We start from the raw sequence: 15,242 nt of genomic DNA, 5'->3' as shown, positions 1-15,242 counted from the left end.
TGGGGGCTGGGTGGTTCAGGGTAGAGCCAGGGAATTTACTTCTCTGTTAGGGCTCCAAGTTGTGCTTCCCACAGTGCACAAGCTAAAGAGAACTAGTTCTCTTTTAACTCTAGATGCACATGGTAACAAGGTCATATTTGAGTCAACTGTAGGTAAGGGTGGATGTGATTAGGACTTTTTTTGCAGGGTGGCAGAGGCAGAGCCTTTGGCTTTTTCCTGTCCTGGATATTACTGGCAATAATTCACCTATTTTAGGATCCTTTCTCTAGAGGTTTGCTGCTTAACAGCTGGTCCTGGGAACAGCACCAGTGGCAACACCTAGAAACTTGATAGAAACGCAGAATCTCAGAACCTACTTCATTTTCACAAGATCCTGGGTGATCTGATAGCACATTAAAGCTTGAGAAGCATTGCTCTGGGGCAGGGATCTTAATTTGTGGGAGATTATTTTATTTTCATGTACTTTAGTATTCTTTGACTTTTCCCAAAGGGGCAGAGGGAAAAATCAGTGGGTTTCTGGATTCCTAGTGATTCATGGTCAGGCATAGTGGTTTAATGAATTCTAAAAAATAGAATAAAAATTTTATGTTCATTTTTCTGTGGATAAGGCCAGAAAGTCATTGGGTTTTCAAAACCTTCTCTTATCTCAAAAGGGATAAGAAGCATTGATCTAAGTGAGTGTTGTACCCTTTCTTGTGGGGATGCTGGAGAAAATGTTGGATGAGGTGTGTTTCCACTGGCTTTCTCTGGGTTGTGCTGTGTAACAAACAACCTCTGAGTCTCAGCAGCTTACTTCAAAAACTGTTTATTTCTCATGTACTTGGCATCTCAGTGGCTGTGGCTTGGTTGCTGCTGTAGGGCAGCTCAGTCTGCCCCATGTGGCTTCTGGTTACAGAATCCAGGTCAAAGGAGCAGCCCTTCTGTGGTTCATGCCCTTCCCATGGAAGCGGGCAGAGGACCAAGAGAGAATCCAAGGGTAATTGTGCAATCCCACGAGAGCTGCTCCTGGAAACTTGTTGCTTCCATTCACATTTCACAGACCCCAGCAAGTCATGGGCAAGTGAGACAAGGAATGGAGTCATGAACTGCCCACAGGGAGGCCCTTCAGGTTTCACAACAAAGGGTGTGGATATGTTCTCCTGTTACAGGGGAGGAAGCAGGTAGTTCAGAACAATGAGAAAATCAACCCCATCATGAAGATGTGCCCAGTGCAGTGTCCTCACATTAAGAGTCAGGACCAGTCCTGATACCTCTTTGCCCTTAACAGCCACATTTCTGTGCCTGAGCCCTAGATCTCCAGTCCCACTTGCTGGCTAAACGTCTCTGCTATAAAGTCCTGCTGCTAAAACTTGAATCCTCTTGCCAAGAGCTGCTCCTCTTCCAGGCCTCCCTCTTTGTGTTAATGACATACCCAGATGTCATACCCTGGGACCCACATTGGACACATTAACCATCTTGGACTCTCGCTCTGATCCACTACATCCATTCAGCCCATTTTTCCCTGTGCTGCCCTCCAAACCACTCGGCTCCTTTTCTAATCCTGCCACTGCCAACCTCCTTAATGCTTTCATCTTTTATCTGCCACCAGATTAGTTATCCTAAAGCACAGTTTCTAGCATTAATCTCCTCTGTTTAAAATAAAGTAAAAAAAAAATTGTTTTGATGGTTTTCCCTTCCTTCTTTACAAAGTACAATTTTCTCAGCTTGACTCACAAGACCTACTCCAGTGTGGGTGTCAACCTTCCCCTCTCCCTAATTCCTCATCCTTATCCTTCATGTCTGCTGTTCCGGGACCCTAACTTTGGGCCCTGTTGCTGAGCGAGGTAATAAGAGCATGTGCCTTGGAGCCAGACCAGCCTGGGTTTGAGCCCTAGTTCCACCATTTACCAGATGTGGGGACAGGCATAAAGTTTAACATCCTCAAGTCTCTGTTTCCTATAAAATAGCTGTGATAATTTCTATCTGGGTGGAGGATGTGAGAATTAACTGAGAGTAGTATTTGTAAAATGCCCAACGTGGTGGCAGCTATTGTAATTATACATGCCTTGGCTCATATTTATTCACTATGTCTACACATCCTTCTCTATTACTATACCTTAAATCCTCTCCTCCCTCTGAGACTCAGCTCAGAAGCAGCCACCTCTAATGAAACCTATACTGATTCCCATCTGAGAGTCAACAAAGTAATGATTCAGACCATGGACTGTAAAGTCAGGCAGTCCTGAAGTCAAGGCCCCCTTCTGCCACTTACTAGCTGAATGACCAAGACAAGTCTTTTATCTCTGAGCCTGTTTCCCTGTCTGCAGAAAGAGGGTAATGAGAATACCCATCTTATCTAATTGTTGTAACCATTACATGACCCAGTGCTTTGCGCCTGGTTAGTAAACACTCAGGAAATGGTAGCTCATAGTTTTAAAGTCTGCTTTTATGATTACTACTACTATTATGCCATGTTTACAGTAGTTCAGTTCTGAATCTAATACATTTTTATTGGGTGCCTTCTTCATGCTGGGCAGGGTGTTAGTCATTTGTCTTGTTCAACAAAGATTTTCTTTTTTTAATTTAGCTAAATTAGAACATTCTGCAAGCCCTAAAACCTCTCTGGGTTTCACCTATAAAGTAGAGACAACAATAGTGCCTGCCAGACCTGCCCCAAAGTGTGGTTGTGGGGACCAGATGAACAACTAAATATGAAATAGCCTGGAAGAAGTCAAGGCACTTCCACAATGTCACTGGAGAAATAGTCTACAACTTTAGCTGTGGGTAAATTAATACCACATTCAGGTGGGGATGGTAGAGGAGAACTTCAGAAGATCTCAGATCATAAGTGCCTTGAATTCCTAGATCCTATCTTTTAAAACGCAGCTATGATGTTGGCAGCTAACAGTTGTTGAGTAGTATGTGCCAGGCACAGCCCCCTAAAATGCTCACAACCTTTGGAGGCAGATTGTACCATTGCCACTTTATAAGTAAGGAAATTAAAGCTCAGAGAGGTGATATAACTTGTCCAAGGTCACACAGTTAGTTGGTGACAGAGCAAAGACTTAACCTACAGGTCCCTAACTCCACACTCAAATCTCTTTCTAGTCACTGTGCTGCTTAGGGCATCATGATGTAGGAAGAGCAGGACCCTTAGGAGACTCTCTATATTCCAAGGGATAGTCTTTGACCAACACTAACTATCTGCCTTCAGTCTTCTACCTTTACTGTCTTAGGTTCTGAAGCTGCTGCTTGTGGCCTGGGATCGCCGCCTCATCTTTGCCATTGGTACCTCCAGCACCACGGGCGAGTCAGATACCGTCATCTGGAATGAAGTCCACCACAAGACAGAGTTTGGCTCTAATCTCACTGGCCATGGCTACCCAGATGCTAATTACCTGGATAATGTGCTGGCTGAACTGGCTGCCCAGGGCATTTCTGAGGACAGCACTGCCCAGGAGAAGGACTGAGCTGGAGGGGCTTTGGTGGGGAGGGCCATGGGGACCACAGGGCAGGAAGTGGGAAGAGTCAAGGTAGAAGTTGGTGCCCTGCCCTCCCGACTCCTTCATCTCCCCTCCTGTCCTGTCTCCATCCCCTATCCTCCCAACCACAGGGGGGAGCCAGATTGAACAAGGTGATGTCATTCATAAATCTCATCCATCACAAAGGGGACATGGGATGAGGGCCATCCTTGGTCTATTCCCATGGAGTTTTCGGTGCTGGGTAGGCAAGAACCCCCCTCACCCCCTTAAGTGGGGACATGGTCAGCACACTTAGGGTGTGGACAGTGCATGGGCACTCCATACCCTGGCCTTGTGAAGCCTGAGGTTCAGTGCCTCAGCTGGCTTCTTGCTGCTTCCACTCTGCTTTGAGAGCGGAGTTTCTGCTTTTCTCTCCTCCGCTGGAGGTGAGGAGCTCTCACTGTGCAAGGTTGAGGGGCAAAGGGGTGAACTGCTAAACTGCTGTGACATCAGAAATCTATGCCTAGTTGTACAGCGAGGAAGCACTTCTTGCCAAGAGGGTCAGGGAGGCAAAGGCTTCTGGGAGCACTCTTAGCTCTCATGATAGTCCTTGGGTTCCCCGGGCCCTCCCTCCTCCTCACACCTTTGATCGTCCAAAGAGGCATCTGGTTCTCTTGTGTGGATGGATGCACTCTGGGATTCCTCTTTGGGGCAGCATCTCATGATGTTTCCAGCCCTTTTCTGATCAGACCAGAGCCTGCATCCCACTTAGCATCTGAACTGTCCTCAGGGAGAGGAGCCCATAGCCTTCTTCCCAACTCATCCCAGACCAGCTCAAAGACTCCATGAGTTTCATCAAGTCACTGTGAGTAGAGCTCACGCTGGGCTCTGTGCCATCTGTGTATGTGCATATATATGTGTGTGTGTGTGCGGTGTGTGTGCACACCACTGGGCCATGTTGGTAGAGAGTCCCATCATGTTCCCACACTGTTTTGCAAGATGTCAAACCCCAGTTATGATGGGGATCAAACAGCCAGGCTGTGGTCCTTTGACTTCCCTCATCATCTGCCAACCTACCCCATAGTATACTTGGACCCTGATGGAGACAGAACTGTGCTTTGGGAGATGTGTAAGATGATACCTGGACTGATCCCTTTTTATATCTCTTTCGAGATTAGATCTGAGCCAATCTCCATCCAGTCTTGTTTCTATGAGGGCTTCAATCTGTCTCCATACAAATTTGCTAATCAGAGCCCAGAGATGGTGCTGGGCCCTTCAACTCCCTCATCTATTACAGATTGACCTAGAGCATGGAGGGAGCTTCTTTAGCTCATTCCTAATAGGGTTAGGACCACGTTATGATCCAGTCCAACCTGCGTCTGGGTTGTGTTCCAAGATAGACCCTGTCTATCCCCTCCCCAACATTCCTCTTGCCTTTGGCTCCCATTAAGGAATGAATTGGGAGTCAGGGAGGAGAGAAGGCAGATTAAGAAGGGAAACCCAATTCCCCCTTTGAAAGTGGGTTCTTTGAACTGTGTGTTTGGGGGAAATTCCTCTGGATACTTACTAATTTGAATTTATATACCTCATGTTTTGGGGGTTTGACGTATATATATGCATATGTATTTCATAATATTTGGAAGGTTTTTGATGCTAGAAAAATTGAAACAAAAGAACCTTCAAAAATGGTACTTAAGTTAGAACTGGAAGCCAAGCTTTCCTGAGAGCCAGCTCTGGAGCTGCTTGCTGTTAGGCCTGTAGCCATTTTGATGTTAGTGTGGCCAGTGGATTCACCTGTGTGTCACCTAATTTTTCTGGACACGCCGGTGCTAAGCCTTTCCTCATTTCTCAAATGGCTACAGAAATGTTAATCGGCTCCAGCAGAGGGAGCTCTGATAGGAGGAATTGTTCCTGCCATTTTAGTTCCAGTCTCTCTCATCAGTTAGCAGCCATTTTATCTTACCAGCCGACCATGAGATTGGTCCTGAGTTCACTGCACCATGGGGCAGTTTCCTGCCACAGTTAGGAAGGAAACATCTGAACTCAATGAAGAGACATCCCTGCAGGGTTTAATGTCATGCCCCATGCCCCTTGCCAGGCTACCATGTACCCGAGATCATCAGAGAGCCTCATTGTAGGCCTAGTAGCATCTCTACCTTCAGTGCCGTGGTCAAGTATCTGCTAGGATTCTCACCCACAGGGATGAGGAAATAGACTTAGGGTCAGTGGGTGGAAACACACAGCTGTGCAGTAGGAGGTAAGAAAGGAAAGAAGACATGCTTTGACAACTGGCAGTGGGCAGTGGGGAGAGACTGATTTCCCTGAATCAGGCAGAAGAAGGTATTGGTGGGGAAGTGGACGGCCAAGAGCAGAAGAAAGAGATACACAGTGTATAAGGCAGGCAGCACGACAGGGGCAATACCGCTTTGAGAGTAAGTCTTCATACCTTCAAGCCTTTTCCTCTAGGATGTTGACTATGTCTGTGCCTCTTCCTCTCTGAGGATGCTCTTCTTGTGGGACTCTCTGGGCAGAAGGGATGTTGAATTCCCTTTCTAACACTGTGCCATACAAGGCAGGGCGCCTTCCTCTGCCCTTTCTCTTGTGCCAACCTGGAAAGGCACAGTCTTGGGTTCAGCAAGAACCCTGCCAGCAGAGGCCCTGTGCATTCACCACTTTGACACAGGACGTTTTCCCACCAGAAGCCCTGCTGTGTTCCCTGGCCCATACAGGGAATTCCATGCCTTTCCTTTCATCGTCTTAGCACCAGCAGCCTAGTTTCTCCCTTCCTGAGTCTCCAGGGATGACAAATGTGATTGGAGACAAACCCTGTCAGATGCTCATCCTTTAAACATAAATGTGTATATGTGATTGTGTGTGCCTTTGTGTTTTCATCCCCCTCCCTCCACCTTTTGTAAAACTTGGACTTCTCTGCGGTTTTCTACTTGGTCAAAAGTACTCGTCCTGGTATTGCACCATCATGCACATGAGAGGATGGGGGAAAGCCCCGTGGCATACAAGAAAGGGGCTTGTCCCCTTTCCTTGTCTGTGGGTACTAGCATTTGAGTGGGGGATTTCGGGGAGAGGGCAGGTGAATGTCCTGTTGTTTGTAACTGGTGTGTTTTGAAGTCTGTGGTGTTGCTCTGTGGGAGGACATTGCCACCTGGTGCTCATGAGATGTATGTACAGAACAATAAATGGTAAATGAACAATCACAAATTGCTGTTTAACCTTCTGCTTTCTGTACATCAGGGCACCTATCTGTGAGGCATTTGGGGTACCTCCCTAAGTCTGTAAGGAACCACAAACGCTTGCCTTGGATGGAGGGGAAGGTCCCTTTTCTCTATTTTTTTTTTCACGTCTTTTCCACCCACACATTTGACGAAGGGACCAGGCTTGACTTCTTGTTCCTCTAAAGCCACAGACCACACGGCAGGGGAAATAAACAAGTGAACCTTTTGGGGGAAAGACCCTCTCAAAAACTGCCAATATTAGCTTCTTAAAGTTCCCTTCACCTGACCACAATACAGTGTATGTGTCAATAGTTTACAGGCTGTTGTTTTTCAAATAAATGTTTAGTATTAATCATCCTGATACTAACGAGAACACAAAAATAAAATGCAATTGCAAAGCTGCCTTTGTCACCCAAATGTGTGTCTATTTCTGATAGTCCGGAGTGGTTTTCTTGGAAGCTAGGATTCATCTTTCCACAGACCCCAGCCTGCGCTCCCAGTCAGGAAAACACAGCCCACGAACCACCACCCTCCCATCAGGGTTCTAACTTTGTAAAATGACTTGAATGTAAACTGCAAACTCCCACATTCTGATTTCCTATGGAAGCACAGTCAGACAGAGTGTTCCTTAAATACATATTTTAATGCATATTTATGTGCAATTTTGTTATTAGAAATACAAGTTTGTGAAGAGCTTTTTATTTCAACGGTCAGTTAGTGCATTAAAAATCTAGAAACCTATAGACTGTACTTCATCTCTCTGACTCAGTAATCTTCAAAGAATTCATGGCAAAGTTAGTATTTGCAGAAAAGTGGTTAGCTTGGCTGAAACTTACCCACAAAACACCCAGAGGTTTAGGAGAACATTTTAATGCTTAAGAGGCAGGGTCAAGTGAAGAGGTTGTAGAAATCGGTGTCGCTGGCTGAGTAGGCAGGAGAACAGACCTCAAATTCTGTGATTCACTTCTCTTCTCCGTATCATAGTGGGAGATGAATGAGTATCCTCCCATCTTCCCACAGGCTGAGGTGCTTCAAGCTCCTCAGGAGAAGGACCTATTGTAAACCTAAACTCTTGATTGTGAATGTTAACTGGGAGAGGACAAATTATCCTTCATAGACGATAACTCACTAATGACGTGTGATTTGGTGAAGAAATGTTGTGGCGGAACATTAACAGATTCACCCCGGTAATTACAATTAGGTGAGATTCGTATTAAAATCGGGCAAAGCCCCAAATGCCAGGTCACAATTATGCATCCTGCTAGGTGCCCCGGGGAAGTCAGCCTGGAACTGAAAATAAATGTGTCACAAATGTTGTTGATGTCTTTTTTGTTTCATTTAAAAACATGGATCTGATCACATCAGCCCCCTTTCTGCTGGAAGAAATAACGGTAGGGTACATAATTGGTGCTTTTTACTCTGTTTTGGTTGTAGGGAGGAAGTAATACTTAGGTGTGGGCTTACTTTGACTTTTTACATTTTTCCTTGTCTCCCACCCCCAGAAAAATGCAGACTTCCTGTTGGAATGTGGTGTGTGTGTGTGTGTGTGTGTGTGTGTTTGGGGGGATGTGTGCATGTGATGGGAAGACGGGAAGGCTAACGGCCACTCATGGAAGAGGAAGGGGTTATACTTTGGGAACATAGACCAGGAAACTGAAATGCTTGTTCTATCCAAATCTGTGGCTTCTTTCTTTGCCCCAATTATGATGAGGAAGAAACCAGGTAGTTGGTTGTGGGTAAGAATTCCAATTTCCCCTGAGCACCAGAGTCTTTTCCAGTTTTTACCCTTTCTTCACTCACTCCTTGTCTCTAAACCATTCTCTCCCCCTTGACCTCCTAATGGAAGTTTATAAGTTAAAATATTTTCTGAAAACTTTATGACACTAGTCTGCAGTCCAAGAGTGGCCTGGTCTAAGTAAGTCTTGACTGCTGGGAAGTTGGAATAAATGGGCTGGGTACAGGCAACATCTTTCTGTTCAGATGATGTTGAGATGACACAGTCCATCAGTATCAGCCCTCAAAGGTGAAAAGCAGTGGCCAAGCAGGACTTCCAGGGTCTTCTGGGGGTCTTGTCAGCCTCCAGGAGCATGAAATTCAGACAGCTTTTTTAAAAAAACAAAATAGTGGGAGGGTAACACTTATAGACAGAAATTCTTGCAGCTCATGAATTGGAAACCCAGCTGACCTCAGATTAAATGCATAGCGTCCAAGTCCAATGTCAGCATTCACCCTTCTCTCTTTTCACAAGGATGCATTCAGGTGAAGATAATTAATGACACACTTAGAGAAAAGACAACCCCTTCTCGCTTTAGTCTCCAGAATGACTTTTGCTTAAAAAGTCACAACTGCTCCCCAACCCCAGCCCCAAACTTGTTCATGTAGCTCTATTAATTTCCTGGCCCAGAGACCCAAGGATGTCACAAAATTATACCTGCTTTTTGTTGCACTTGCCACTTCAATAGTTAGGACGGCAGAAATGGAGAGAGAAGGAATGAAATTCACGCTTGAAGCTCTGGCTGGAGATGAGAAACAGTTTTTTGGGAGAGATTTAGGCTGGGCTCTGCTCGTGGTCTTGGTCAGGGGTATCGCTAGTTTCTGTAGCACCGGGAGCCAAACTCTGCCTCTCACCTTCTAATGCCTGGTATTCCCTCTTCTTATACTTGCGGTTGCCGTAGATGGCCAGGGCGATGACAGCTGCCAGGACAGCAGTGACACCCACTGTGACCCCAGCTGCTGCTCCTCCTGACAGGCCACTACCGTCCTCATGGATGACCTTCATGGCCTTGCGCAGCTCTAATGGCTCTCCCAGCCTCCACTGGTGGGTCTGGGAATCTTTAATCCAGGAACTTGCGGTCTCAGTATTAGTCACTATGACAGTGTTGGTGGCAGCCTGACTCATGAGGGGTGGCCGGGTGTAAGGTGGGAGCCTGGCAGGGGGCAGAGACCCTCCCGTAAAAAGCCCGGACTTGACACAGTAGGACACTTGGCACCCATCACTGATGACGGCTAGGTGTTGGCTGAAGCCCCCAGGACACTTTTTTAGAGAAGGTGCCCCTACATCTCTGGATGTGGCAGAATCCACCAAGGGGTTCCCGGCTGCACAGCTAAAGAACCCACCAAAGGGGACTGAAAACCTATATCCCAACTCAAAGTCCTGAGAGGCACACACCTTGAGGTTTTCAAAAAGGCTCAATGGAATATAGCCAGCTGGGCATGACTGTGCATTTGTCAAAGGGTTTATGCTCTTACCGCTGAAGAGGCCCCCGAAAAGTAGTCCTGAGTTTTCTGGTACTTGGCCAGTGGCCGCACACCAAAAAGCCCTAAATTTGGCCTTTGCCACCCGGAACACATCTTCACACACCGTCTTGCAGAAGATGACAAGGGTGCACTTCCGTTGACACTCCAGGTGGTTGTAACCCTCTTCATGGATCTGGGATAGCAGGTGGACTGGGGAGTAGCCAGAAGGGCAGGAAAAATCACCAGTGAGTGGATTCTTCTGCTCCAAGTTTTGGCAGAGTTGGACAACATCATTTCCTGAGAACTGGGTGCATTCCTGATAAACTCCGCCAAAGGAGAAATTGGTCATTTTCCCCTCACAAGAGCCATCATCAGTGTTGGCCTGAAAGTTGAAGTTGGGTGAATTGAAATCTGTGCATCCAGGGTAGGTGTTGAATGTGTAATAGCGTTTCACAGCTGCTTCCACCGTCTTAGACAACTTCTTCACCAAGGGCCCTGGCAAGTCAGGCAGAGTGTTGGGGTTGATGAAGAAATACAGAGGCAGGCCAGTGCGGTCTACGGCCACCAGGTGGTTGGTAATGCCCTGTTGCCAAACCTGGAGGGTGATGCCTGGGTAAAAAGGAATCCCTCCAATGCTTTGCACCCTGGAGTTCGTTCGGTTTGAGAAGTAGCTCTTGCTGAAGGCATTCTTTGAGGTGTAGTTCTCCTCAAGTTTGAAGTTCACAATGTCTAGGAAGGCAGCACCAGCAGATGCAGTCATTGCACTCTGGCCACTCTCGCTATCCTGCAGGAAGGAGGCTCTGATGTGGTCCTCCTGAATGAGAGCAGCCCCAGCATCCACACTGGTGATGACATGGGTGCCATAATTGAGAACCAGGAGTTCTGCCAAGTAGGTGGCCATCCGTGTCTGGTTGTTCTCCAGACGGTCAGAGATGTCCATGAGCTCCTTCTTAAACCCCCTGCTTAGTTCTGAAGCTGGGTTGATTTTGACTGTGTAGACCAGGTTTCTTACCTGAACCCGGGTAGTGACAGCTTGGTCCTTCACTTGAAGGGTCTTCATCCTCTGGAACTCAGAGGAGAACTTGCCATTGACTTTGGAAAAAAGGGAGAGTTCCAGGTTGATGGAGTAGGAGGTGCTACTCTGGTAATTCACCCAGGAATCCAGGATTTCTGAGTTCATCTCCAGGTTGCTCTCTTTCTGGGCAATGGTGAAGATTTCATCGGGGATGATGTACTGCCCATCCTCTGTGGTCCTGCAGTTGGTGTAAGTCAAGTTCATCACCAGTCCCATGTCCACATTCCGCAAATTATCCCAGCCCCCTCCAGGTAAGACTTCCAGAACAGGTAGTTTCAAGGCATCCTTGCATTTTTGAAATCCAGCCTCATCTGTCTTTCCCAAAGGCTGGTCCGTTTTAGCCCATGCTGCCACTGCCCAGAAGAGGATGGCACCCCTGATGCTGTTCATGGCTCAGACAGCCCCAGCCCCACGCCACCCCTAAGCAGCAGGCCAGCGAGCTTGGTGCAAACTGAACCAAAAGGAAAGAAAGCAGTTGCTGAAACAAAAAAAATCTCTTAAAACCACCAGTTCCTCTTTAGGCTAACCTAATTGCAAAATGGGGAAATGAGAGTTGATTTACTAAGGTCCATTAGCACTTTGAAAAACTTACGTTGTGCTAGATTTGCAAATACAGCTATATCTTCAACAGTTAACTGCCCGGACAATCCTCCACCTTCCCCCAGCCCCAGGCTAGTTACTCAGCAGCAGTAGTGGACACTCGGAAAAAGTGTAACCACATGCCTCGCTGCTTCCTCCCCAGGAGCTTTTCCGGCTTTGAAAGAAAGCTTTGGTTTTGCTTTTTTGTTCACTCTGTTGATGTTTCAAATTTTCCCTGACTGCTCTCTCTTGGGACTCCAGTACCAGTTTCCTTTTACTGTAAATGCAGAAGTGAATGGCCATATCACCCTTGCTGAGACACCCTGTCTCTGCTGTACCTCGGCTAGCTGTAGCCCAAGGCCAAGGCCTGGGTTTCCCGTTCACCTGAGGGTGAAAGACGTTCACACAGAAGAAAGGAGTGAAAATCTTGGACACAAGTCCTGTGGCGTTTTATTGTTATAAGCCCTGATAGTCCTTGCTTTGGAGATGGTGTTATCTAGGGCAGAGCTGAAGGGGTCTAAAGAGGATTCCATTTGCTATATGCTGGGAACCTCAGTCTGCATTGCCCTCAGCATTCAGAGTGAAGACAAGGGACCCCCACACTGTCATTTCCTTTCAGATAAAAATGTTTAAGCAAAGAGAAAAATCCACACTATAATCTAGATGTTGATTTATCAAAAGCAGACAGTAGCCAAAATATATGTGTATGTGTATACACATTTATACATCTTATGTGTGTGTGTGTGTGTGTGTGTGTGTGTAGTTGGCAATAAGTTGGTACCTGCTATTATACCTTTAATTTTTCATTCCATTATTTAGTGTATGTAATCAGTATAAATGCATAAAAAAGAATGTGGCTCTTCATTACTCTATTTAAAAAAAGCAACAATTCATTTGCTATATCATTGGGAGAACATACGTTCATGTGTTTCCTTTAATGTGCTAATGCTAGGTCTATTGGACCCCGTAATTTAGAACAGTGCTTCCAGGCCCGTTGGTCTAGTACCAGGATGAATTGAAGCCCAGCTCTGTCAATTCTTTGGGACAGCCAGGGTGCATCTTAGTCCATTTACTGGTAACCAGGGAATCCAGAGGAGTTAATGAAGCTCCCAATTGTACCTTCATGGCTCCCAAAATCATACCATGAGCCAGATGCAGTGCTGAGACTGAGAGAAGTCATGTTTCATTTCACAAGTATCACAAATTATCACCTGTATATATCCTGGAAAGAAGGTTTCAAGAATAGAATTACCTTGGATGGTCACAGATGCAGCTGACAAACGTTTTCAGAAATAATGAGGCCAGTTGCCTAGCTTCACAGGCTGAGCTTCACTAGTTATTATTAAAACCTCAATGGTGCTCTATAAACCCAGAAATATCACATTCTGTATCTGTCCCTGCCTCAGTTATCCTGCTTCAGGGAATTCACTTACATTCAAGAGAGATTAATTTATGAACGAGTATTCAGTTTATACTCGGCTGGAGAAGCAAGCCTTTGCACAGGATGTCCTGGTTAATTTATAAATCAGTTAGTTATAAATTTATAGCCCAGTAGAGTGATCCTAGAATTAGAAAAATTAGAGTTGAACGCCCTTGAGTACTTCGAATATGTCTGTTGAAATAGCCACAGACTTCTCTTCAATGTGTTTCAGGGCTAGTTCATCAGAAATCAGAAAACTTGCTCACACTGTTTTGGACACATGCTGACAATTTCTTACTCTTCGTTTTCCTTTTAATAGGTCTTGTTGAGACCTCACTCTTTTCCAATGAGAGTACAAGCAAGAGGAATGTAGATAATTCTGTATTCAGGTGTTCCCGTATCTTGAAACACCCAGTCATTGTCATTTCTTTGGAGAGCCTTACTCTTCATTTTTACCAGAGCAAAAAATTTAAAATAACTAAAAGACCCAACAAGAGTGAAATTATATCTCATCCATAGACAAAATATTTTACAGCCATCATAATTATATTTTCAAACAATTTTAATAACATAAGAAATTCTTCTACCATATTGTTACATGAAAAAATCGTGATAGATATTCAGCATGACCTCCACTGCATACAAATATTTATAACTAGAGGGATAGACACCAACTCATTGACAGTAATTATATCTGGTCGGTAGGTTTTATGAATTATTTAAAACTTTTCCTCTTATTTTCTGTATTTTTTGAGTTTTCAGCAATGAGAATGTCTTTACTCACTTGACAACTTTTTATTGAGAAGCTGCTAAGTGCCAAACTCAGGGATGGGTACTGGGTAATCATCCCATTAGTACTCAGGAAAATAAACAACAATTATACAACAAAAAAACAAAAGAAATAAGTTATGTCTGGAATTTCCATTTACCTGAAATGATCCAAAGCCTATGACTCTGCAAGTACTGCGCTCAAGGAAGTTCCTTTTCAGTTCATGGGGAAACAAGGAAAGGAGAAGTGCAAATGGTGGGAATTTTGGCTCAACTTGAATTTGCATGCCACCAGGCTGGTCACAATGGTCAGGTGTGAGGAAGCTGCCTGCAAGAGTTTGACCAGAGCATTTCACTCACTCCTTTCTCGCTTTAATCTGCCCACCAGCAATTTCCTCTACTTTTTCTTGTACTAAAATGCATATGCAGTCGCATAAACTCTCCAGATGGCCGCACTCAAGGGCCTGTGTCTAAAAATTGAACTTATTCTTTAAAAGAAAAAACCAACTTTTCTACAAAAGATATGCATCTGTGTTGCAGAAGAGTGATTTCACTTCCTCTAAAAAGAGGCAAAAGGGAAGTCCCGTGTCTGCTTTCTTTCTCAATTTGAGCACGTGCAACCTTCTGACACCATTTCGTGCAGGGCCAAACCATGATTCATGTCTTAGGTTCAGTTCTGTGTCGGCTTGGAGCCAGTCCTAGTGTTTCTCACTTCTGCATTTCACCTGAGGTCTGAAATGGGCAGGAGTCTGGCTGCATTTGCAGGCACCACTACCTTTCTTATTTTTAGCAGGAATTTAGCAGGAATTTTAGCAGGAATTTGTCTGGAAACTGACAAATAGTCGCTAAATGGATCAGAGAACTATGATTTTTATGGACTCTGGAATAAATTTAGTTCTGGAAAATCTAGGAGGTATCAGTTGACAAAGTGACAATATTTTCTTTTCTGAACAGTTGATTCCTAACCTGATGTTTTGAGAGTTGCTTTGTCAGCTCCTTCTTCTCAGAGACTCTTCTTTCCATCAGGATTATTTGTATCCTGACCACAAAAATAAGAACATAGTGATTTCTTGATTCCTTTTCATCTTGTGGGTAAAAACAGAAGACCCATGTGAAATTCTGCATATTCCTATTAAAAACTAGGCCAGAAGTTGGCAGCCTAAGCCATTTTATGTCTTTTCTCTGTTAACACTTTTCCCTCCCAATTTTTCTAATTCTTTTTATCTTCATTAGCTATTCTCTTTCTGCTCTTTTTTCCCTTTGCAATTTCCATATCTAGGTTTGGAGGACACAAGTCTGTGATTTAAGGTGATACTTCCACTGCACTAAAGAAGGAGAAAATCTTGATGTGGCAAAGACTTAGTCTTGAGGCTGCCACTGCCTTTTTCCTTGTCAAGGCAGTCACACCATCCGTTGCCACTGAGCTCCGAGGCTACCTCAGTACCATCCTCAGCACAGTTCTCCAGGACATTCTAATGGAAATCTGTTTCATC

General features: G+C 45.1%; 2 protein-coding genes across 5 annotated transcripts in view; one reads left to right on the top strand and one right to left on the bottom strand.

Moving 5' to 3' along the window:
- Positions 1-7,070, top strand: part of DTX4 (deltex E3 ubiquitin ligase 4) — a 35,424-nt gene extending 28,354 nt beyond the window's left edge. For 3 of the 4 annotated variants that reach the window (XM_087422878.1, XM_004437406.3, XM_087422879.1), the window contains one exon: positions 3,216-7,070. In XM_087422878.1, coding sequence (XP_087279004.1) covers positions 3,216-3,449 — 234 coding nt within the window. In that variant the 3' untranslated portion in view covers positions 3,450-7,070. Of the gene's footprint in view, positions 1-3,193 lie in introns of all 4 variants that reach the window. The other variant, XM_087422877.1, reaches the window with a different exon arrangement.
- A 219-nt stretch (positions 7,071-7,289) lies between these two features.
- MPEG1 (macrophage expressed 1) lies at positions 7,290-11,621 on the bottom strand. The gene has a single exon (XM_004437407.3). The coding sequence runs from the start codon at positions 11,370-11,372 to the stop codon at positions 9,219-9,221; it is 2,154 nt and encodes a 717-aa protein (XP_004437464.1). The 5' UTR covers positions 11,373-11,621; the 3' UTR covers positions 7,290-9,218.
- Positions 11,622-15,242: the final 3,621 nt, after the last annotated feature.

The sequence above is a fragment of the Ceratotherium simum genome, chromosome 34, assembly GCF_057802395.1.
Source record: "Ceratotherium simum simum isolate JZ-2026a chromosome 34, ASM5780239v1, whole genome shotgun sequence".
In the NCBI taxonomy this organism is placed as follows: Eukaryota; Metazoa; Chordata; class Mammalia; order Perissodactyla; family Rhinocerotidae; genus Ceratotherium; species Ceratotherium simum.
The sequence above is the reverse complement of the archived record's forward strand: the minus strand, read 5'-3'. Positions and strand labels throughout refer to the sequence as shown.

Excerpts from the sequence above, each read along its gene's own strand:
- MPEG1 (XM_004437407.3), bottom strand. The coding sequence starts at position 11,372 with ATGAACAGCATCAGGGGTGCCATCCTCTTCTGGGCAGTGGCAGCATGG.